At 36.0% G+C, this 26,442-nt stretch overlaps 1 protein-coding gene across 4 annotated transcripts in view; it reads left to right on the top strand.

Annotated features, from left to right (window-relative positions):
• Window positions 1–26,442, top strand: part of Ptprb (protein tyrosine phosphatase receptor type B) — a 119,955-nt gene that overhangs the window by 34,372 nt on the left and 59,141 nt on the right. For all 4 annotated transcript variants that reach the window (XM_076854865.1, XM_076854867.1, XM_076854863.1 and 1 more), the window contains 7 exons: window positions 11,703–11,981; window positions 12,883–13,140; window positions 16,682–16,945; window positions 18,237–18,506; window positions 19,022–19,282; window positions 22,682–22,948; window positions 24,217–24,480. In XM_076854865.1, the coding sequence (XP_076710980.1) occupies window positions 11,703–11,981; window positions 12,883–13,140; window positions 16,682–16,945; window positions 18,237–18,506; window positions 19,022–19,282; window positions 22,682–22,948; window positions 24,217–24,480 (1,863 nt within the window). The remainder of the gene's footprint in view (window positions 1–11,702; window positions 11,982–12,882; window positions 13,141–16,681; window positions 16,946–18,236; window positions 18,507–19,021; window positions 19,283–22,681; window positions 22,949–24,216; window positions 24,481–26,442) is intronic.

Raw genomic sequence — 26,442 nt, 5'->3', positions numbered from 1 at the left:
GGTGTGCTTTGAATTCTTTAATGACTTTGATGTTCTTTGACTTCATTAGCCTTTAATATTATCTCTGTTCGTTGCAATAATAAAGCTTTATTTTCTCCAGAAATCCAAATTGAAGCAAAAAAATTCTGAAAGTTCAATTAAGAAATGTGTTATCCTTACTATTCTTTCACATTTTAACCTGAACAAAAATCATTTATTGAGCCGTACAGTTCTTGAAAGAGGTGTGAGAACATTCAGTTTGAAAGAAAGTTACAACAAGGCAGGAAATTTAAATGGGTTCTTGTAACCAACTATTAATTTTATTTCTTTTCAAAGAAAAAAATTTATAATGCCCAATTACATCACTTGACTTACTCCAGATGAAACTTTTAGGTTCTTTCTGAGAATTGCAGTAATTTAAATTGAAAAGAGAAGCCACTTGTTAAGAATTTGCTTGGATTTTACAGGGAACCAAAGAGAGACTTAAACCAACCACAAAATTAGAACATTTTATAGAAGTTTCAGCAGCTGGGTTTTCGGTCATAACATGGTTGGTTTCTTGGTATCTGAAGACAGTTCTGTGAAGACTCATATTACTAACACTGTGAAATTTATAACATAGAACTTCCAGATGTGTTAATTACTTTGGAAAAGGAGTTTAGCCAACTGTATGTGTGTTCAGTGGGGCAGAGCAATTTGTCAAAGTAAAAGAGGTTTTAGATGTCTGTTGGAGAAAAGATGAAGACCTGAAAAAGCCAAAATACAGTTAACCCAGAGGATTTACTTTTTTGGAAAAAAAATTATAATAGAAAAAGAGTCACTAGGGGTGTTACTAATATAGATTAGATTTTGAGTTTAGTTATGCAGATAGGTGTCTCAAATCCAAAGGTATCTGTGAAAAAAAAATGCTTGCATCTTATTGTTTATGTTGAATAAAACAAGACTTCATTATCACCTACAATATGTTAGCATTCAGGATTCTCATCATTCTTCTTAAGGAGATTCTTTTTACAAGTACTTTTAACTACAAACTTTATGAGCTTCAGGATAAATGGGAAGGATGAAAATTATAGGTGGTGTTTAAGTAATGATATTTTTTGCATGCTTTTTGTATGATGGTATAACCCTTCTTGGAATTCTCTATATTTTAAAATAATTTTTTTATTTAAATAGAACTTCTTAAAATTAAGGTAATTTAGAAATTATTTCAGGAAGGATTTTTTTAGTTATTTGTTATTTATTTGTCAGTGGTATTTTCTGTATTTTAAGAACATAGGTAAATTGTTCATTCCATTAAGAAAAAATGCTAGCTTTCTCTTAATGTAAATACTGATTGCTAAGCTACAGAAATGAGTTCCATAAAGCATGGTTTACTGTTACAAAAGTAATTCTAACTAGTACAATATTAAGTCTGAGACAAAACATCAAGTAAGTCATTAGAAATGTGAGTGCTTTCCTTATTACATTATGCCTATCTTATCTGTCTAGAATAAAATAGAATGAGAGCATGACAAGACTTGGATGTAGATACAGTAATTGCTTAGGTTATCTCTGTATCATTTCATGTGTGAGTTTTCTGGATAAATGGTCTCAAATAGCTAGTTATTTTGGTTTCCTATAGACCTGACCTTTAAGATTTAAAAAATTTTTGATTAAATGGGTAGTATTTTAGCAATATTTCCCACTCCAGATTTAAAATCAGAATTGAAAAATTTGGATTCAAATTCAGTTCAGTAAATATTTATTGTGCATGACACTATAGAGAACAATGGCAGGTAGTGATTGGTGAGCTAATAAAGATGACAAAAAGTGGTCCCTGCCCTTGTAGTCTTGAGCAGCTGTGAGACAAGGTTATGGTGAAGATGACAACAGAGCTCTACCACATTTTCCTGAATGAAGACTTTGCCCTGCCTCAAGTATGCCATACCATAGAGAAGACACTCAGCAGTTCTCAAGTGTCATTAAATGGCCAATTTAAGAAGAATATGTTTTGAAAGTCAAGTTGTTTTTGTTGTGAAATCACCAGAAATAACAGAGTGAACATACCAAATATTGAACAACTTGACACTTTTGAAAGTCTAGAGCAGAGGTTGCAAACAAATAGCCTCTAGGCATGTGTAGGTGTCTAAGTACTAGCTATGTTCTGTCTGACTCCTGTAGTGCTTGTGCAAAAAAATCCAAATGTATGGATTCTCTTAAACTATTGGAAGATTTGGAAAACTATCTGAATGCATTCTAAGGGTATTTGAATTTATAACTTCTTGAATGCTCACATCTAAAACTTTTGGGGGCATTTTTTGGTCCAGAATTAAGATACAGGTTTTTATTGAGTACATGGCAGGTATGCAATCAATATTGATTAAATGGCTGGATAGATATATGGATAGGCATAGATCTATAGATAGGTAGATAGTAGATAGAGGTAGATGTGAATTAAAGAAATGAATATTGTAGTAACAGAATGAACATGTAGTAATGATATTATCTAATTTTTCTGGCTTATGTGTACATTATGGAGCCCAGAGAAATAGTGTAGAGGTAGAGAACTTTACCTGTGGAACAAATATTTCAGTGGCATTTGCCTTCTTTTTAATCTGTCTTGGCTACTTAGTAATTAGCCTAGGAATAGAAAGACAAACCAAAATAATCCTGAAATTATTTTAGTTATTTTAATACAACTGATTCTTTCTTCTTTAATGAAAAACATTTAGTGACTTTAATTATCAAATTACCATATCGGCTATTATTTCCCCTTCAAAGTGTTGTTTTTTATGGTGGTTAGCTAGGGCTGCCATAACAAAATCCCACAGACGAAGTGACTTAAAAACAGAAATTTATTTTCTCACAATCCTGGAGGCTGGAGGTCCAAGGTGTCTGAAAGTTTGGTTTTCTCTGAGACCTCTATCCTTGATTTGAAGATGGTGGTATCCTCACATGGTTTTCTCTGTGCAGGTCTGTGTTATCATCTTTTCTTAAAAGAACACTAGTCATATTGGATCAGAGCTACCTCATGGCTCCATTTTAATTGCATCGCTTCTTTAAAGGGCCTCCAAATACAGCCTCTTTCTGTATTTGGTACTGGGGTTTACAGCTTTGATATATAATTTTGTTGGAGACAGAATTCATCTCATAATACAAAGCTTTAACATAAGCCACTATTTCTCAAAACTCTCTGTCAGTTACTTGCATCAAAATCTCTTGCAAAGCTTGTTATAAAAATATTCCTGGTTTCTGCTCTACCTGAAGTGAATCAGAATTTAGAAGAAATGAGCTGGGGAACTCTATTTGTCAAACATCAAAGTGAATCAAGGCACCTGAGTTTCAAGAACTATTGACATCGTTTTTCTATTATCTATTAGCATTAAGATTTTGGGATCATGCCTCTCTATACATGGTTAAATCTATAAGACCTGGGAATATTTTTTTTTCCTAGAGGAGAACATACTTTTATTTTTTCTGTGTGCTTTTGTAGCATACAATCATTGTCACCTTCTGTACTGAAAACACAAAGTATAAAATATATACTACATTTACCACATATTCTTTACTTTGACCCTGTGGCAATCCTGTAGAGTGGGTATTGTGAAGGGGCAGGTGGCACAATGGGAGTTCTGAAAGCAGACTGCCTCCACTGCTCACCAGCTAAGCTTTTCTGTGCAGATTACCTAAATACCCTCTCCACCACAGGGCTGTTTCCTAATCTATATAGTAAAGACAATGACAAAAATGATACTTGCTTTATAGAGTAGTTATGAGATTTTTAATTCATACATAAAACCTGGAATCATTTTGTCACCTACAAGGTCTGTAGTAAGTGTACTATTATTACTACATTCAGGTTGGATATGATATTGATCTTCATAAGAACTGATGCTTTTCATAAATACACACAGTCGACACAGTGTAGAGCCCAAGCTTCCCCTAATATTCTTTCATTATTCTGCAGGAAGAATTTTTTTGGGGGATGGGAGGGTACCAGGGATTGAACTCAAGTGCACTCAACCACTGAGCCACATCCCCAGCCCTATTTTGTATTTTATTTAGAGACAGGGTCTCATTGAGTTGTTTAGTGCCTCACTTTTGCTGAGGCTGGCTTTGAACTCGTGATCCTCCTGCTTCAGCCTCCCAATCCTCAGAGAACAAAATATATTACACTGTTAGAGCTTAAATCTATATACACTTTTCCTGCACAAGGGTAAAGTAATGATTAAATATGTTTTAGTATGAGGAAATAGGGAGATGTTATTGATTTTTAATTGTGTTGAACTTTTGGTGATGACTTCAGTATTTAGCAATCAGACTTTTACAGTCTATATATTTCAGGAATTTTAAGGTCAAGTTGAGCTATCTACACAGAATGAAACAACCCAGTTTAATTTGCCCAAAGAAAATAAGAACAAAGAAAGACTGTTTTGCCTTCCATTCTCTGATGCCAATCTGTTGAACCCCTCCTATGACCACCCCCTCCAAAGATAATACTGACACCTTTCTGATCTTATAGGAGAAATCAAGCCCATGCTATATGTATGAACATATATAAATTAAGACACACATATGCCCCTAAACATAAAATATGAACTAAAATGAACATTGTAGGTATACACATGGATTTTTAGGGACTTATATTTTCTTTTAAATTTTTTTTAATTGTCAATGGACCTTTATTTTGCTTTTTATTTATATGCAGTTCTGAGAATTGAACCCATAACCTCACCCATGCCAGGCAAGCCCTCTACCACTGAGCTACAACCCCAGTCCTAGGGACTTATATTTTTAATTTTGATTTTTCTTCCTTTTACATGGAAAAAACTCAGACACATGAAAAGTAAAATGAATAATAAATGAACTACCATGTACCCATCACCTACCTTCAATAACTGACAAATTATGATCAATTTTGTTTCATCTATAAGCTCTCCCATTCCTTCACTGCACATCATTTTGAGCAATCCAAGTCATCATCGTCAACTAATTTTATTTATAAAGATCTCAGACTTCATCTCTTTAAGATAGTATTTTAACATAACCACAATATATTATCATACTTAATATTAATAAAAAGTCCTTAAAATATTTATTTAGATGGACAGGTATAGCTGAGCTTGGTGGTACATGCCTGTAATCCCAGCAGCTTGGGAGGCTGAGACTGGAGAATCTCAGGGTTCAGCAAAGGTGAGGTGCTAAGCAACTCAGTGAGACCCTGTCTCTAAATAAAATACAAAATAGGGCTGGGGATGGGTCCAAGTGCCTCTGAATTCAAGTCCTGGTACCCCCCCCCAAAAAAAGCATTGGGTGTTGACATCAAAGAATTGGGATATCATGGAGATGAGGGTGCAGCAGTCTCTGCAAGTCATCTGGGTACCCTCAGTGCTGATGTCATTTTCTAACTAGAAGTGAGCTTTTCCATGATTTATCTTAAACTTCTCTCTCACTCTGTAATTGCTTTCTTCTCTTGATTTTTAAGTCCTACTTAACCTTCTAAATTTGTTCGAGTTCACCTTCATGAAGCTTACTTCTAACACCTAAGCCTTTAGATATCATTCTCAACTTGGCAGAATTAGCATTAATGTTGCCTATTTTACTATAATTTGAGCAAACTGAAAATCTGAAATCTTCCTCAATCCAAAAACCTTTGTGCATTAACATGCTGCCACAAATAGAAAATTCAAGACCATGAAACTCTTCTATGCATAAAATTATTAAAAATAGTATATAAAGCTACCTTTAGGCAATATATAAGGTATAATGAAAAATAAATGAATTTTATGCTTGGATTTGGGTTCTGTCCTCAGGATATCTCATTACGCATATGCAAATATTTTCCAATATGAAAAAATTCAAAATCTAAAATGCTTCTAGTCCCAAGCATTTCAGGTAAAGGATGCTCAACCTGTGTTAACTGCAAGAATAGCGGCAATATTCGTACCAACTACCTTTTACTGTGTACCCACCATGTGCCAGGAACGGCACTTGACACTTTATCTCCATTTCCTCTTAACACTTAAAACTCTATAAAGTTGGCATTGTTAATCCCATTTTATAGCTGAGGAACTAAGGGTTCAGGAGGTGAAGTAACTTGCCTAAAGCTACCCTGTGACAGTATTTAAGGTACACCGGTCTATGTTTGACATTGAAGTCAGCCTTCCTGACAGTTCATCATATGTCATAACTCCCTGAGTAGATTGTAGATTCTCAGAGTCCTGCTCTCTACCAGCACTTTAGGTACCTAGTACTTAATATGATGACCTGCAGATTCACACAGCAGCCAACACTGTTAACAATGATGTATATGACTGTCAAAACTGTTTTAATTTTCCTTTTGAAATTGTTAAAACTTTGAAAGCTACTTAGTAGCTTAATTTTTACATTTAGTATATAAAGATGTTAAATCTAATGCTCAGCAACCTGATAGCATAATATATTGTATCACCTTTAAAATAAACAAGAAAACTGACAATAGTCAAACAACAACAATAACAATAGAAATTACCTCCAAGAAGTGTATTTAGGTTGTAAGCAATTTTTTTCCATAGTGTTTTGCTTCTCATTTTCAAAAATTTGCACCAGGAACTTTAGCCCCATCCCCTGAGGTAAATAAGAAAATCTCCAGCTATTTTATATAAATAGTTGATATTTGTTCCATTTTATGTAAATGAAGTTTCCAATCATGCCTCCTAAACCACCATGCTTATAACTAGAATGGTGTCCCAATTCTGTAAAGATACAGAAGTTACCAAAAAAAAATCTCTTGGGCTGCAGTGATATTGGTGAAGATAAGTTTGGAAAGGCAGAAAATATCAGTTTCAGAAGTCCTTGAGTGCCTATGAAGAAAGTTAGACTTTGTCTTGAAATCAGAACTCCTGAAAAGTTCTTGATACTTCAAGGGGTATGAGGAAAGCAGAAGGGAAATATGTACAAAGAGGTTATTCTGTGCCAACAGTGGAGGAAAGAGAAAATAAGGAAGATACCTGGAAGACTTTTGAAGCAACTCAGCACAAGGTGAGGGGACCCCAGGTAAAGGCAATAACCTTAGAGGATTAAAGAAACAGACAAGAAAAAGAATATTTCAAGGGAACTTTCATGGCTTCAGAATTAGATTGAGCTGACATTACTGCTGTTATTCATTTTTTACTCTGCTACAGTATCCAAATTACCAAATGAAAAATTCTATAAATGGCTATCATTTTCCATAGACATCTATATATTTTTTGTTGTTGTTACACTGAATATGCAATTCATGATATCATTTCCCTTGCCAGGACAGCTGAAGTGTGGTAGAAAGAGCACTCAATTTGCATTAGGTATTAGAAGCTCAGCCATAGTACCTGGCATCTATACAACATGAGTGAGTCATTTAATGTCTCTGAGACCCTGTTTTAACTTAGAAAGCAGATTGTAAGCCATGAGCTCCTATGCAGATAATGTGGAGCCTATAGTGCCTTCAAGAAAAGTTTTTGCTGTCAATCTATAGATTGACTGTACTTTTATTATTATAAGATTAAATTTATTTCTAAAATTAATCCAATCATTTCAAATTCTAAAAAGTCTTGAACTTCCTGTACCAACAAATACTAATGTTTTAATGACCATGCTGTGGTTAAAAAAAAAAGTAGAAAGTAAATATAACTTGCATTTTAAATATAATTTTCTCCCTCTTTCTAAGTCACATTTTTAAAAAGATAAAATCGATTCATTTCGGTTTAGGGATTTTTCCAACCTTTGTCTTTTTCTTTGGGAACAGAAAAATTTGTGTTAACATCAAGCCTACTTTCAAAATTCTAGGGTTTCCTGATGCTGAGAGATTCCTTCAAGTCTATCAGATAAATATTGCAGAACTTTACATTTGGCATTCCATGTTCAGGTCCGTCTGGAGCCAAGAAGAGATGTCTTAAATGTATAGTCAATGATGAATTTTGATATATCAATCAAGATGAAAGTATTGGCTTATGGTTTTTGACAGTCCTCATATTTTGTAATACTTTATTTATTACTATGTATATGGGTGGGAAAACCCAAGAGGCTATAAATGCATGCATATGTGCAATTGATACCTCTAATTATCGACATGAATTATGCAAGTGTGGTTTTCTATTTATGTGTGATCAGAAAATTATAGGTACATAACTAAATTGTCAAGTAGCATTACAACAATCTCTCTACACACACACACACACACACACATATGAAAATCACACCCCTAATAAAAGTATCTAATTTGTATTAAATAAAATATTGGAAACTTTTTCATACAGCAGAGTTCCCAACGGGCTTAGATTAAAAAGAAGTTTGAAAACTAGTTAACTCTCACAGTATGCATAGCAATAGTGGACCCCTGCCAGCAAAGGGCTTTATCACAGTATAAATGGGGTTTTAAGTGTTTGTTTCCAGGGCAGGTTCTTGCAGCTCAGGCACTTCCCAGTCTCATTGTCCTTTGTTCTAGCGGATGTACAAAGGATTGACTGTTTTGTTTTCTGGCTCAGAGAGATTAGATAAAGTCTGCATTTCTGAACTTCACCCTCTAGGCACGCAACCTTATAATTTATTTGTTATAGCTCGTATTTTACAGAATATATACATATGTATATTTAATATTATAGTGGTCACTATATCATCATCTTTAATCTTTATCTCGCTTGATAGTAGATAGAGATGACAGGATTATAGCTTCTGAATTACCATTAGAAGCAACTGCCCCTCTCATCCTTGTCCTTAAAATGCCACTTCAGCAAAAATTCACGTTGGGTGTGATCATATTGTTCTTGGGATTCGCTAGCTATTAAAATCACATGATATTAAATGTGATTCACTGTTTTTGACAGACAAGAAAACTTTCTGTGTGGAAAACTTATCTTATTTCCTTTTATTATAACATCCTTCATTATAGGCTATTATCTAGGATTGAAATTTTAAATAATATTGACCTCCCTCCAAAACTAGTTTTTTTTTCCTAAGAACCTATAAATAAGAATCATCTTGAGAATTTTAAAATTTAGCTTAGAGTTAGAAGGTTAGTTCTAAGACTTTATCAAGGTTTTTATTTATGGAGGAGTCAATTAAGCTATTATTTTCAAAATTCTTTGTTCAATTTTTACCTCCATTTTGTCAGTGATTCAGAGAAGAATATATTTTTATGGTCAGTAGACAGATATAAGCTCATATTATTGAATGCCCATTGCATGACTGGTAAAAATCTCCTCTATATTTTGTTAATTCTCAAAATTCCCATGGAACGTAGGTGTTGTGGTTGTCATTGTTGTTGGTGTTGGTGTTCTTATTACTGTTCTCACCAGGCATATGGAAAAGGGAGATTTAGATAGGTTAAGTAACTTGCTCAAAGTCTCTTCACTGGTAAGTGATGGCGCCAAGATTTGAATGCAGTTCTGTCTGGCTTCAAAGTCCAAGCCCGTGCTTTTCAGCACTACATGTCACTGCTTCTGATTGTAGGAATAATAATATGATATCACAGTTGCCAGATACTGTTCTAAGAGCTTTTTATATCATATTGTATTTAATCTTCCTACCAGTTCCATGAAAAAGATAGAACTATTTTCAGCCTTGCAAATAGATGAAGAAACAGAGGCCTAGGGAGATTAACCAATTGCCCAAAGTACAGAGCTACAAAGAAGGAGAATCAGATTCAAGTTCAGGTCACCATACTTTAGAACCCAGTCTTCAGGTGAAACCATCAACTGGTGTGAACCACGAAACTTTGTCTTCCAAGCTCACCTGGACTTTGGGCTGTCTTAGTAAATAGGTTGGCTTGTCCGCTAATGTTCATATTATTGTTCATTATTGATATTACAAAGTGCAATGTGGCATATTTAATTTTTGCAATGTGATGTGCTTATACAAAACATAAAACATTAAAGTCATTTGATTTCATAGGTTGTACTAAGCCTAAGGTGTCTATTGCTCACTAATTGATTGTCATATGAACTGTTGGTTTCTAAGTGCTTTTTGAACATGGAGTAAAGTTGCCTTATTTATTTTGGCACTTCCATCAATCAAAAGTGAACATCTTCCTAAAATACACTTTTCTAATAAGGTCTAGAATTCCAGTTGTTATGTTGTGAGCAAAGTATAGTCTAAAAGGAAGTCAATAAGGAAAGAGATCTCTATAACTGTGCCACTAAAGCATCTGACCTGACCCTTGAAAATTGCTCTCTAATATCCTGATCCCATTTTCTAGATCAAGAATGAAGTAGGATTTCTGAAAATGTCTTATATAGAGATGTCTCTCAGTGGTTCTCTAGGTATTCAGAATAGGGACATCCTTATTTCTAAGATTCTATTCCTCACTGTACCAGAAGAATGACTGCTCACTATTGACCTAGTTCCTAACCCAGAGCTGCCCTTTCCATCCCATTTCATGTTCAGTGGTGAAAATTCAACATAGGCAAAACATACCCCTCAAATTACCCATGGCTTTGAGAGTTGAAATGAAAACCTGGGTGCAAAACTTCTCTATTCTCTTCTGCTCTGGGGGCAATTTTAACATGAGCCAGAACTAAGGTTGTAAAAATCTAGGAATAATAATGAATGTTTGAAGAATTCATTCTAGTGAGCAAAGAAACCTACCTTAGGGTCATGGTCATATCTGTATCTTTTGTGGTTGTTGATTAAAAACCACCCAAAGTTATATATAGATTGCACCAATCATCCATGACCTAGGAAAAGGAACAGTAAAAATTTCAAATTATGTGTTTGATTTATTTATTGTAAGTAACAAAATTATTTTTCAATTTATTTATTTATTGTAAATGTTATTATTAATTACACAAATCAATGGGTTTCACTCTGACATTTCCATACATTCTTATATTATGCTTTAATCACATCCACCCTCCTTACTATTCTCACTTGCCCTCCCCTTTCTCCCCTTCCACTTAGTCCTCTTCCCCTTCCCTAAGAGTCCCTCTTCTACTTTCAGGTCATCTTTTCTTTTCTTTCTTTCTTTCTTTCTTTTTTTTTTTTAAGTTTCCATATATGAGAGAGGAAAAAAAATGCAATACTTGTCTCTCTGTGTCTGACTTTTTTCATTTAATATGGTGGCCTCCATTTTCCTGCAAATGGTATAATTTCATTCTTCTTTATAGCTAAATAATATTCCACTGTGTATATACCATATTTGCTTTATCCATTCATCTGTTGTCGGGCATCTTGGCTGTTTCCATAACTTGTCTGTTGTGAATAGTGCTGTAATAAACATGGGTGTGCATATATCTCTTTTGTATAATGATTTTATTCCCATCATGTACATACCCAGGAGTGGTATAGCTGGATCATATGGTAGCTCTATTATTTTAGTTCTTTGAGGAGTGCCCATAATGGTTTTCCATAGTCACTATAGTAATTTACATTCCCGCCAATAATATCTACATTTTCTATTCAGATCTTTAGTATGGGTATTTGTCAATACTTGAAAAGGTTGCTAAGCCTGAAAACCAAAGAAAATATAATCTTGCTTTAAACTTTCAAAATCAGAGCTACCTTAACAAAAGAGTTTTTTTGGAAAAAGAAATTTACATGACTGATAACTCAGTAAGATTTTTTTTTTTGAAAATGAAATGATAGATTTGAAAGTGAAGCAAAATGATAATGTGTTTTGCAGGCAGAAGATTATTTAATATTTTTAATGAAGATGAATCTAGATTGCAGCAATATAAGCAGTTATTTGAGGAAATCTTCAACCTGTGTTCTCTTTCTTGGTGTTTGTCCTGCAGATCCTTTACCTCCTGCTAGGTTTGGAGTCAGTAAAGAGAAGACTACTTCAACCAGCCTGCATGTTTGGTGGACTCCATCTCCTGGAAAAGTCACCTGGTATGAGGTGCAGTTATTAGATGATAATAACCAAAAGATGCAAGGTGTCCAAATTCAAGGAAGTACATCACGGAATGAACACACATTTTTAAACCTCACTGCTGGTAATTATTATAATGTTGCCATCACAGCTGTCTCTGGAGAGAAACGTTCCTCTTCAGTTTATACCAATGGGTCAACAGGTAAGACCTGTATTGTCCATAGTTCCATAGTCTATGATACATTTGAGGTTATAAGTTATTCAAGGAATTGGAAGGAGAATGCTCTTCAGATCATAAATAAATTAACTAACTAGCCCTTTGAAAGGAGGTAGTGTGATATAGTGGAAAGACCAGAATGAATATAGGATGTGTGACTGTGATGCTGGCTTGCTGGGAAAACTTGAATAAGTGATGAAACTTCTCTGATTTGGGTTTATTCTCTAGTTTAAAAGGGAGATGCTCCCTTCTACCTCCTCCAATTCAAACTCCAGGCAACAGGATTGTCTGCCTTATTTTCTGTTTGTGCCATAAAACTTGTTTTATAAATGTTTTTCTCCTTTGTGTATTCTTCTTAAATAACATCAAGTAATGATGTGTTCTACATGTTCCTATGTCTGAAACAAATCTTTGCTTCCATGATGTGGGGAGGAGAAATAAGACATGGAGTGTACCCACATGGTGTCCACAGCTGTTTATCACTTCCTTCCAGAAAGTATATGTCTTTCATACCACCCACTCTTCCCTCATTCATTCTCTCTTGTTTTATCTCCCTCTCTTTCCACTTTTCATCTCCTCTGCTTCTTTCCTTTGTCTCTTCCACTTACTGCTATGCCATGTTGTACTTCATTGGCAAAAACTACCTTGATACCTATTAAATAGGTGAGATAGACAAGTTCACCTATGATGGAGCTTTGGGCTGTAGACTTTGAAGAGCATTAATCAAGGTCCCATGAATTCCAGAGTGTTATTATTTATTATTACTGTTATACAAGTTAAGATATACCCAAAGCATTAGTGAATATGTGATTTCTTATTAAATGTGTCTATGTCTTCTCTAAGGGCATTATGAATGACATTTTGGACATGCGTTTTGTCCCACTAGTGCCATCTCCAGTGAAAGATATTGGCATTTCATCAAAAACTAATTCTCTCCTGATTTCCTGGTCCCATGGTTTTGGAAATGTGGAACAATACAGGCTGATGCTAATGGATAAAGGGATCCTAGTTCATGACAGTATTGTGGACAAACGCGATACCTCCTATACTTTTCATGGGCTGATACCTGGCCACCTCTACAACCTCACTATTGTGACTATGGCTGCAGGACTGAAGAACTACAGGTGGAAATTAGTCAGGACATGTAAGTACCCCTTCCCTAGCTGAACAAGAATAAAGGTCGCATCAAGTTTTAATCAAGTTTATTAAGTTATTTGAATAACAATGGTATAGGAAGAATTGAAATTCCTGTAAGTTATAAAAAGACCTTCATATAAATCTACTTTTCTATGTAGAAAAATGAAGGAGTAGCTTTTATTCTAATGATGAGGGTTGTCCTTGGCAACATTTTGAAGGAAACAAAGATGATACAGTCCCCGTTTTTCTTTTTAGTGCACCCATCTCCTCCCTAAGGATTTCTGCTTCTGTCTCTGAAGCAAGCACCTATGTCTTTGTGACATTACTCACACTGAAACAGGATTCCTTCTCTCAGTGTCACATATAGACCTACTTCCAAGTGAAAGTCACTTCCGAAACCCTTTATCCACAAATACCTGCCCTAGGACTCAACACCACAGGACATAGTTTCCCAGCTACTCTAGACTGATCAACTAATCTGTGCCAAGTATTAATAGTTCTTTCATTCACCCAACCAATATTTATTGATTGTAACTGCTAGGCATCGCTGATCATAATAACATCTAAGACAGGCAATCGTTGCCCTGATGGAGTTCACATTCAAATGCTTGAAGTAAATTCAAATGCTTCTAGAGGATCTGATGTGTTAATAAATCCCACCTCTCCATCAATTGTCTAATTTTAAGATAAAAATCTAAAATTATTTAGTTACTTGGAAATTACTCCTATGAAGAAAGTTTCTGAAACTATAAGAAGATGGTGGGAAAGATACTAGAGACACCTGTACATTTATATAGTTTTATAGCATATTTCAAAGATAAATAGACATTTTTTAAAAAAATACCATATATCTTAAGAGTTACTTATGGAGATAAAAACAAATTGTACTTCTGCCCTTGCAAAGTCAGTATGCTATGCCCATTCTTTTTTTTTTATTTTGTAATTTGTCTTAATTAGTTATACATAACAGTAGAATGCATTTATACACTTTGATATATCATACATAGATGGGATATAATTTCATATTTTTTCTGAGTGTACATGTTAAAGAATCACATTGGTCATGGAGTCATAAAGTAATAATGTCTGTTTCGTTTTACTATCCTTCCTATCCCCATGTTCCCTCCTCTGCCCTCCTTCACTTGTCTCTACCAAATCTAAGGTAACTCTATTCACCTCTAGTGTCCTGTGCCCCTTATTGTGAATTAGCATCCGGATATTAGAGAAAACATTTGGCCTTTAATGTTTTGGGATTGACTTATTTTGCTTAGCATGATATTCTCCAACTCTATCCATTTACTGGCAAATGCCATAATTTCTTTCTTCTTTAAAACTGAGTAACATTCCATTAAATAAATATACCACATTTTCTTTATACATTAATCTATTGAAGGACACCTACGTTGGTTCCATAGTTTAGCTATTGTGAATTGAGCTGCTATAAACATTAACATGGCTACATTACTACAGTATGCTGATTTTAAATCCGTTGGGTGTAAACCTAGCTGTGGGATAGCTGGGTCAAATGATGGTTCCATTCCACATTTTCTGAGGAATCTCCATACTGCTTCCCATAATGGTTGTACCAACATACAGTCCCATCAGCAATGTATGAGTGTACCATTTTTCCCACATCCTTGTCAACATTTATTATTGTCAATATTCTTGATGATTGCCATTCTGACTGGAGTGAGATGAAATCTTAGTGTAGTTTTGATTTGCATTTCTCTAAATGCCAGAGATGTTAAATACTTTTTCATGTATTTGTTGATTGGTTGTATTTCTTCTTCTGTGAAGTGTCTATTCAGTTCCTTTTCCCATTTATTGATTGGGTTATTTGTTTTTTGGTGTTAAGGTTTTTGTTGTTGTTTTATTTTGCTTTCAGTTTATTTTATTTTATTTTGTTATATATAATGACAGCAGAATGTATTATAATTCATGTTACACATATAGAGTACTATTTTTCATATCTCTGGTTGTACACAAAGTGAGTCATACCATTCTTGTCTTCATACATGTATTTATGATATATGTCCATCTCATTCCACCATCTTCCCTACCTCATTCCACCATCTTCCCTACCTCATTCCACCATCTTCTCTACCTCATTCCCCCTCCCTTCACCTCCTTCCCCCTTTCCCCTTTGCCTTATTTAGTCATCTAATCCTCCCATGCCTCCCCTATGATGAATCAGCATCCTTAAATCAGAGAAAACATTTTGCCTTTGGTTTTTTTGGGATTGGCTTACTTCACTTAGCATTATATTCTCTAACTCTATCCATTTACCTGCAAATGCCATGATTTCATTCTCTTTTAATGCTGAATAATATTCCATTGTGTATATATACCACAGTTTCTTTAGCCATTCATCTACTGAAGGGCATCTAGGTTGGTTCCACAATTACCTGTTGTAAATTGTGCTGTTATAAACATTAATGTGGCTGTGTCTCTGAAGTAGGCTGTTTTTAAGTCCTTTGGGTATACTCCAAGGAGTGGGATAGCTGGGTCAAATGGTGGTTCCATTCCAAATTTTCCAAGGATTCTCCGTACTGCTTTCCGTATTGACTACACCAATTTGCAGTATCACCAGCAATGTATCAGTATGCCTTTTCCCCCACATCCTAGCAAACACTTGTTGTTTGTGTTCTTAATAGCTGCCATTCTGACTAGAGTAAGATTAATGCTTTATCGGAGGTGCATGTGGTAAAGATTGTCTCCAATCTGTAGGCTCTCTTCTCACATTAATGTTTTCTTTGCTGATAAGAAGATTTTTAATTTGAGTCAATTCCATTTATTGATCCTTGATTTTACTTCTTTTGCTTTAGGGATCTTGTTAAGGAAATAATATCCTAGATGAAGGATATGGTGAAGATTTGGGCCTACTTTCTTTTCTGTTAGGTGCAGGGTCTCTATTCTAGTGCCTAAGTCTTTGATCCACTTTGAGTTGATTTTTGTGCAGGGTGAGAGATAGAGGTTTAATTTCATTTTACTACATATGAATTTCCAATTTTTCCAGCACCATTTGTTGAATAGTATACCCATTCTTAATGAAACCATATTATGCCGTTAATGGGATCCAAAATTATAGCATGTGCAAGAGGTTAAAAAAAAAATACACCAATCCATGGATCAACCTGTTTATTAAGTACTGGATATTATTGATGAGAAGAAATTAATCAAACGATAGACCTCTATTGTTAATAGTGTTTCAGAAGACTGCATTAAAAAATTTCAGAGCTGGATAGAACTATTTTAGGACCAGGATTTATTTACCAGCAAGGAACACTAGATGCAGAGAAAGAGCTGTCCGGAATCCTGAGGAGAGCTGGCCAAGTCCCAGCCAGAATGCAGCCTCCTGACTGCCAGGTTGTGCTCTTGCCATGACGTTGCCTTCATTGGGTTTACAGTATTATTTTTGTCTCTCAAAGCAATTGTTTTCTTCTGATCAAGGAGTATGCCTTGCAGGAATTAAAATATAGGTCGGAATTTAGCCACAGGAATGGTAAGATATCCTGAGTAAAATCTCTTTTCCATTCTTTGCTAATTAGCTCCCATGGAAGTCTCAAATTTGAAGGTGACAAATGATGGCAGTTTGACCTCTCTAAAAGTCAAATGGCAAAGACCTCTTGGAGATGTGAATTTCTACAACGTGACCCTGTCTCACCAAGGGACCATCAAGGAATCCAGAGTATTAGCACCTCAGGTCATTGAAACTCACTTTAAAGACTTAGCCCCTGGACGACTTTATCAAGTTACCATCAGCAGTATTTCTGGTGAACTCTCTGCTCAGAAGATGGTAATGGGCAGAACAGGTGAGTCTTGGGCTCCAGAATTTCCCTTTATTGCCCAAGTCCTCTTCCGATTCATCTTAGAATAAGAAAAAATAAGACAAAATTAAAAAGGATGGAAGCTCCTTCTCCTGCCTAGGAAGTAGGAGCTACATGACTGGGAGTGTCTGTGCGCCAGGGTCCAACAGACAGAGTAAAGCAGAGGCTAACTGCATTTTTTGAGTAATTTAAGCAAATGTATTTGGATTCCTGAATGATCTGCCTCTTTTCACTGCCCTATGCTTTTTTCATGTCAATCACTTGAGTAACTTAAATACATTAACATCGATATCAGTAAAAAAAGACACTTCGGATCCATTCTTATAATGAGGACCACTTAGCACTTAAACATGTTTTCCATACATTTAGTAATTTATGGCATGTATGCAGTGCTTTAACTATATTATTGTTAAAATGTTTGAGACATTTGCCTTTAAGGCAGGGTTCTGCAAACTATTCCCTGTGGTCAAGTCTGATTGATGGCTTGTTTTTGTCTTGCCCCAAGCTAATGAGTGGTTTTTATATATTTAGAGGATTGTAGAAACAAACAAAAACACCAAGAAAAATATGAGATACAGACCATATGTGACCTGCAAAGCCTGAAGTATTTACCATCTGGCCCAACCTTTGCTTAAAAGAGGCTGCATTTTAATCACACAGATGTAGAGTACACAGCTGGAAGGAGGAAGAGTAGCTGCAGGGAATTTTCACAGTTAAGACAGGGGGGATATGAGTTCTGAACTTGAAGAGCCACAAATGCAAGTGAAGCACTTGACATTTTATTCTATAATTAAAAAAAAAAAAAAAAACTTGAGTGATTGGAAGCAAAGGAATAATATGATCAGAGCTATATTTCAAGAATAATATTCTTTTCATTTGGAAAAGAGGAACATTTCATGACCACAATATCCAGTATCTCTTCCAGAAGATGCCACATCTGTCAATGTCACCATCATAAGAAACAATGTCATTATTTTCTCTAGGGAAAGCATGTAATCAATAAAAAACAGCATTCATATCCCTCTATTGTTAATAGTGTTCCAGAAGACTGCATACCTGTTAATTTACTAAAATGATTTTAGCATACGTTTATTGAGTGTCAGATGTTTCCAGAATGAGAAAGGAATACTCCCTTGTCCTCCATGGTCATCAAGAGGGGATTAGCAGTCTTTTGAATTGCAAATAGTGTGTGTCCCATCTACTGTTACCCATGAAAGGCAAATGAATATTCTTACTTAGGTTTTTGACACCTTCTTCTTGATATTTCATTGTTCAGTTCCAGACAAGGTTAGGAACCTAGAGGCAAACAACAATGGCAGGATGAGGTCCCTTGTGGTGAGCTGGTCGCCCCCTGCTGGAGACTGGGAGCAGTATCGTATCCTGCTCTTCAATGACTCTGTGGCACTGCTCAACACCACTGTGGGAAAGGAGGAAACACAGTATGTCATGGATGGTGTGGGGCTCATACCCGGAAGACAGTACGAGGTAGAAGTCATCGTTGAGAGTGGGAATATGAAGAATTCTGAACGTTGCCAAGGCAGGACAGGTAAGCAAATACGAAGGTGTTCATGACTGGTGGATATAGCCTCTCCTTCCCGAGTAACCCAGCAAACTGCCAATGTCATATCCCAGTGTTCACTGAATTCGAGACTTAAATGGCTTGAGCATTTGGTCTTTCAAAACTGTGGGGTTAACACATGTTTCACTCCACCTAATACTCATAGATTTTTCTTGATGGTTTTGTGGATGACAGGATTGTATTAAATATTTTTGTATCACAAAATACACAGGAAGAGATGAACTCTAATTGAGTTACCTAAGATCAAAAATAAATGATCCAGTAGGTGTTGTCCAACAATATTTCTTTGAATTTTTATTTCTGGTTATGTTGCATGGCAGAGTTTTTGTGGTAAACCTTTTTTATCCTAAAGTGCTTAAGTATTCAGAATAGAAATGTTGAACCAGAACTCTTGAGGTTGGAAGAGAACAGTTCCTTAAAGAATACTCTGTGTGTGCATCTGAGCTAATCAATGAGTCACCTCATTGTTACTTTTTCCTCAGTTCCCCTGGCTGTCCTTCAGCTTCGTGTCAAACATGCTAACGAAACTTCACTGGGCATCATGTGGCAGACCCCTGCTGCAGAGTGGGAGAAATACATCATCTCTCTAGCCGACAGAGACCTCTTACTCATCCACAAGTCGCTCTCCAAAGATGCCAAAGAATTCACTTTTACTGATCTGGTACCTGGACGAAAATACACAGCTACCGTCACCAGTATTAGTGGTGACTTAAAAAATTCCTCTTCAATAAAAGGAAGAACAGGTAATAATCTTTATACAGCTTAGATTTTACAATGTACTGTCTGATGAATTATTTAACATTCAATTTACAAATGTTCATTAAGTACCATGTTTTATGGATTTCTAATGTGTTTGCTATTTTACCAAATTCATCTCTTATCTTCATTACTCCCTTCTTTCTATTTTGCTTGGGTTTATTTTTGTTAAAATTTAAACAGAGTAGAGAATAACCCTCCGGTGGAATGTTTTTTAACAAAACAGAGCAAAGAAATAGGGCAGCACTGAGAAGAGAGTATGGTACACAGAAGTGTGTTAGATTTTCGTCACTGTGACAAAATACCTGAGAAAATCAACATAAATCTAGAAAGATTTATTTTTCAGTACATTGTCATTTGGCTCCACTGCTCTGATCCTTTGGCAAGGCAGATTATTATGGCAAGAAGTACTCACCTCATGGCAGCCAGGAAGCAAAGAGTGAGGACAAGAAAGGGGCCAGGGACAAGATATATCTTTCCAGGGCACTCCCCTTGTGACCTACTTCCTTGAACAAGGCCCTACTTCCTGTAGTTTCCACCACCTCCCAATAGTCCATTCAATTATGATTCCATCAATGGATTAATCTGTTGATGAGTTCAGTGTCCCCATGATCCTATTACTTCCCCAAGATTCCACCCCTTACATATATGTGTGTGTGGTGTGTGTGTGTGTGTGTGTGTGTGTGTGTGTGTGTGTGATTAGCTATGCTACCCAGGCTGGCCTTGGACTCCCGAGCTTAACCAATCCTCCTGCCTCAGCCTCCTGAATAGCTGGGTCTACAGGCCTGTGCCACCATGCCCAACTACGCTGTCAAATTTTACATTCCCATCAGCAATGTATGAGCATTCCCGTTCCTCCACATCCTCAGCAGTACTAGGTTTTGTCACTTCATTTGTTTGTTTGTTTTAAAATTAAGCCATTCTAGTAGGTCCGTGGTATCACATGTGGTTTTAATTTGCCCTTCCATAATTTCTAAGGGCTTTGTGAATCCTTTTGTATGCTTATTCACCTCTGTTTATCTTCTTTGGGAAAGTTTCAGTTCAAATGTTTTACCTGCTTTTCAACAGGGATTTTTTGTTTCCTTATCATTGAGGGTTTTCTTTTTTAATTTTATTTTTGTTAGTTGTTAATGGATCTTTATTTTATTCATTTATTTATATATGGTGCTGAGAATCAAACCCAGTGCCTCACACATACAAGACAAGTGCTGTACCATTGAGCCACAACCCCAGCCCTATCACTGAATGTTAAAAGTTCTTTGTCCTAGACACAAGCCCTATGTCAGAAATATGTGTTGAAAATGCTTCCTTCCAGTCGTGTGGCTTATTTCCTCATGATTTTAGAAGTGTCTTTTACTAAATAGAAGTGTTTAATTTTGGTCTCCCATTGATTGGTTCTCTTATAGATCATGCATTTGGTATCCAACTAAAAAAACTTTGCTTAACATAAGATCACCAAAAATTTTTTTCCCTAGAAGATTTATAGTTTATACTTTAAATGTAGGTTTATGAACCATTTTCAGTTAATTTTTATATATGGTATGAGATATGGGTTGAGGTTTCATTTCTTTTTATAAGAAATGAAATAATTTCTAAGAAAATAATGTATCTAATAATTACAGAACTATTTGTTGAAAAGACTGGCCTTTCTCCACTAAATTGCCTTTGAATCTCTGTAAAACAAATCGACTAATATATACATATGTATATGCAGACATATGTATATGGATTTGTATATACATATATATACATATATACATACAAATACATATACATGTAACTGCATATATGTATGTACATAAATGTGTACATTTTTACATACATATACTTCCCCCCACCATTGGTCTATTTTGAACTTTTAGTTCTGCGCCGTCAAGTCTTGTTTCTGCCTCTTGCCAGTCATGCTATCTTGATCCATTTAGCTTTCTAGTGAAATTGGGTGATATTAGTCCTCCAACTTCGTTCCCTATTTCAAAATTGTTTTGGTATTATAGTTCCTTTGCTTGCCATATAAAATTTCAAATTGGAAAGGAACTTTGGATCCATATGTATAGTAGCATTTTTTTTTAATATGTTTGTATCTTAGTGAACTTTGAGAAGGAGTGTGCTAGAGTTTTGATCTCTTTGATTATTATAATTTAAGGAAGAAGAACAAATAAAAACATCTCTCAATAGAGTGCCAACTTCAATATCTGTGTAAAAGATTTGCTAATGGATAGTAGAAAGCAATGATAATTGCTAATTAGAAAAGGGTCAAAAGTTTAGGGGTTAGACAGATCTAGCCTTGAACCCCAGGTTTATTATTTGTCAACACTGTGTGATAAAAGCTTTAAAACTTACATTTAATGGTCTTTGGTTTTCTCATTAGTAAAGAGAATCAACTTTATAGTGTTTTGAATGAGCTATCAAATAATACAACCTCTATAATACATTGAGCCCATAACTGGCGCATGGTAGATATTCAATAGTTGTTATAATCATCATCATTATTTTAATGAGCACATATAAATTTATATATATGTTCATACACGGGCATTGCATAATTTGGTAGACTTCAAATTATCATTGTTTTAATATATAATAGTGTGGTTTATATTATTGTAGGATTTTGGGGTATAATAATAATAGATCTGAGAATGTGCCAGTAAAGAAGCAACCAGTTTGCTAAACCATAACGTAATCACTGGGTTGAAAAGATTTCCTAATACCACCTGTATTAACCCGTGGCTTAAAGTGATCTCATGGCTTTGAGTTCTCATGGGTTAAGATAAGAAAAGAGAAAAGCATAGAAGCCTTGCATCATGTACAACCATGAGAATGAGAAGTTATACTCCATTTATATATGATATGTCAAAATGCATTCTAGGTCATGTATAACTAATTAAAATAAATTTTAAAAAGATTTTAAGAAGAAGCCTTCAAATACAGCAGCCTTCACTATTTAAAATTTAAAATCAAATGGTTTAGTAAGCAAGCATCTCATCCTTGCATCCTAAATAATTTGATTTCCTATTTAAACCACTTTTTCAAAGTAGTAGAGTCCCTGTATAGGAGCACTTCTCCTATGCCATAGGAAGTAGAACTGAGGGTCTATAGCAAAAACAACAAATTCATTTTTTTAAGAGAGAGAGAGAGAATTTTTTAATATTTACTTTTTAGTTTTCGGTGGACACAACATCTTTATCTTATTTGTATATGGTGCTGAGGATCGAACCCAGCGCCTCACGCATGCCAGGTGAGCACACTACTGCTTGAGCCACATCCCCAGCCCCACAAATTCATTTTTAGTGCTTTCAAGTCTGTCTCCATTTTTTGGCCCACTTTAATTACGGTTCCTTAGAGTAACTAAGTGTCATTTGTTTTGTCTTTGGTCTACTGTGTTTTAGTACCTGCCCAAGTAACTGGCCTGCATGTGGCCAACCAAGGGATGACCAGTAGTCTGTTTACCAACTGGACTGAGGCCCTGGGAGACATAGAATTCTACCAAGTCTTACTGATCCATGAAAATGTGGTCATCAAAAATGAAAGTGTTCCCAGTGAGACCAACAAATACAGCTTCCACTCTCTGAAATCAGGCAGCCTTTACTCCGTGGTGGTAACAACAGTGAGTGGAGGGATCTCCTCCCGACAAGTGGTGGTGGAAGGAAGAACAGGTAAGATGAAACATGTTTGTATTTGTAGCTTACCAAGATCTGAGTCCATAGCCCCCCATCACAGAACTATTTAAACATCCTAAAGACAGACCCAGTTAAGTTTATCTTAGTAGCTAGGAAGTGTCCATATACATGGATCAATCTTAGCAAAGTTGTTCAGTAAGGTGTATATAATTTTTTATGTAAGTAAGCTTTGGGGCTTAACTCACAAATAACAGTAAAATTAGAAGGATTCTTGGAAGTCAAATCCCGCCTTTATATGCCATATTCTGGTATATTGACAATTACATAAAAATATTGAGCTGAGGTTAATCAACTAATGATGAAAACAGTAGTTCAATTCATATATTCTGTGGGATTTTGTTCTGGTATTCACTAATGGCAGTACTATTTACTAACACTTACTTCTGTTACATAGCACAAACGTTATTTTATACCATGGTTACTAATTTACCATCTGTCTACTTCTAGTCAGGAAGCTCCTTGAAGGTATCCACACTTTCTATTTTCATATTCTTGACAAATAGTAGGTTCTCAGTAAAAGTTTGTGGCGTTTGGTCCCCAAATAACATAAGGAAACGATTAGAGTTGACACCTTTCTAGAAAGGTTGCCTCCATCACAGCTGTATGCCCACATTTGGTCCAGTTTCCAGACTTACTGCATCCAGAGTAGGCTTTGAGGCTTATATCTTGCCACTAGAGGGCAGGAAATGCTTTGTAAAGGGAAAACACAGTACCACCACCACCACCCCTCCCCAGCCCCAGTTATGTTAGCTGTCAAACTCCCCAGGAATAAATGATTTCTTCACATGAAGATTGAAGGTATCCCAAAACCTACACACTTGAGAAAAGCTGTTCATTCTCCACCTTTTCCCTCAAACATCTGTGCTTTAGTGAAGAGTTTGGTTCAGGTTGATTCATTTGGATTGTTAAAATATCTGTTCCCTTTCCTATAGGGGACTTCTTACCACATTCACATAAAAATGCCCCCACTGAAAATACTTTACACACAGCAACCCCCTAAAAGTGCAGTAGCGGCATCCTTGTATTTATGAGGCATCGGAAAGTTTCCTTGCATTTTTATTTTGGTTAACCTTCTGACATAGGAGCACTCAGCTGCTAGAAGCTAAAGTAAAATCTTCACACTTCCTTGACCTCTTCTGTAATCACATTAGCTCTCCTCAGTTCATGATTTCTGCTGACCACATAGATGACTTGGACTTTTGATCATTTTCCTTTTTAAATTTTCTCCCCTTTTAAAATTACAGTCCCTTCCAGTGTGAGTGGCATGACGGTGAACAATTCAGGTCGTAATGACTACCTCAGTGTTTCCTGGCTGCCAGCGCCTGGAGATGTGGATAACTATGTGGTGACCCTCTCCCACGAGAGCAGGGTGGTTCAGTCCCTGGTCATTGCCAAGTCTGTCAGTGAGTGTTCCTTCAGCTCCCTCACCCCAGGCCGCCTCTACAATGTGACCATAACTACAAGGAGTGGCAAGTATGAGAATCATTCCTTCAGCCAAGAGCGGACAGGTAAGGGTGTGTGAAGGTACAGGGCTCCATAAGAACCAATAGGTTATATGGCTCAGGGCATCACAGAGCTGTGACAATCCTGTCATGCTAGGATGAAAGGCAATTGAGATCACAAACTCCTTATGGAGAATTTGGATTTTAACCCAAGAAACTCCTCATGTGAGTAGACATGAGCTTTAGAGGAAGATAAACACAATTTTTGTTAGAATTCACATTCTATTCAAATCGTTTAACAAGTATTTCCATTTAGGGAGTACTTTTTAGTTGCTATGACCTGGTTTACATATGTTAACTAATCCTTAGAAACTCCTTCTTGAGGCAGTTGTTAGGATTCCCATTTTATAGATCAGGAAACCAAGGTTCAGGGAAGGTTAAGTAACTTGTCCAACTGTTTACCTTGTTAAACAGCCACTAAGTTTTAGATCCTGGATTTAAACCTTGTTCTGATTGACTCCAGAGCTTACAAAGCTCTCTGTCCTAAAATCCTTTCTGAAGTGTCCGTTGGTCAAGACAACCATTCATCCTTTCTCACAGAAGGTGAAAATGTGAACCTTTATAGTTCTGAGACTAGGGAGCAGAAATCTTAGCAAATGAATGTCAGGTCTTTCATGTGCTAGAAAGAACTAAATATAGACAGCTACCGTTTTCCCAATATATTTAGGCTTTCTGGGGTTTACATCTGAGTTTTTGCTTAAGGTTGACGTCACTATTTTGTCAAATCTTTTCTACTGAGCTCTGGGTTGATTTTCACATTGAAAAATTCTCTTTCTCCATGAGGATCTGGGACTATAGGCATCATCCTGTTACCTGGCACAGAGTCCAGGGCCTGGTAGGCACTCAATAAGTATTTATTGAACTAATAATCAGAAATCATTTAAATGGGGAGGGGTTTCATCTGGTGTCCCTAGGTGGACTTTAGAAGTGTGGTAACTCATGAAATTGTTGGGGATAAGAAGGATATGTGCAGAGTTCCTGGTTTGTATCAGATTTCATAGTAAAGAACCATGGATTTACCTTGTTACCAGAAAACCAGCATTAAATGTGTCCTTAGAATGATGTAATTCCATCTTCTTATCCAAAGATAAAATCCCAGGGAGAAAGTGTGACTTCTCCAAGGTCACATGGCTGTGACCAGTATCGGAGTTCCACCATTACATCATGCCATACCTGAGAGCGCTTGTGGGCATATAAAGAGGTTATTCCTACCCTCACATCATTTGAAGTCTAATCATTCTGATAATCACAATGATGGCTTAGACCTAAAAAGCTGATTTTTTTCTCACAAAGTAATCTTACGTCACTGTCTCCTATTAACTCAGATCCTAAAAATCACTAGAAATTAAAGGAGATTGTCACCCAACTTCTAACCCCTTGCTACCTGTAAACACCAGTTCATTCATGAGCATTCCCTATCCCTTTGACATTAACATTGCAATGCTTTTTGCTAAGAGTGCTTCTAAATGTAAGAAAAGTGATCCTTGATTCAAAGCACTCTCTTGACTCTGAACAGCATGAGCTTGAATTTGGTGCATGACTAATGGAGGCAAATGATTCTAACTGGAAAGTCATGTCAGAGTTGTTGTCTTGTTGATTTTGCCTGGTTATCTTAATTCCTTTTTCCTTTCCTAATGCCCTTCTCCTACATTTTGAGTGAAAATACCAATATTTCTAGTTCTGTATCTCATCATCTCATCGTGCATCAAAGCTCTTCTCACAAATTACCTCTTGTTCCACCTGGAGAGCGCCTTATTGACTTAGCATGGCATTCAGCCTAGTTTTTCTTCCTGTAATAATTGCTTCGCCTTCAGTAAATTGCCTGGATCATTGACCTTTCTTAGCTCACCCATAGAGTGTCAATTCAGAATTTCACCTTAACTCTGGTGAGACCAAATTCTAGCAACAGTGTAACTGGCTTGAGGTGAATGTCATAGCATACCTGTCCTTGCTGTATATCTGTGGTGA

The sequence above is a fragment of the Callospermophilus lateralis genome, chromosome 4 (assembly GCF_048772815.1).
Source record: "Callospermophilus lateralis isolate mCalLat2 chromosome 4, mCalLat2.hap1, whole genome shotgun sequence".
In the NCBI taxonomy this organism is placed as follows: Eukaryota; Metazoa; Chordata; class Mammalia; order Rodentia; family Sciuridae; genus Callospermophilus; species Callospermophilus lateralis.
Note: the sequence above shows the minus strand (reverse complement) of the source record. Positions and strands in the feature narration are given on the sequence as shown.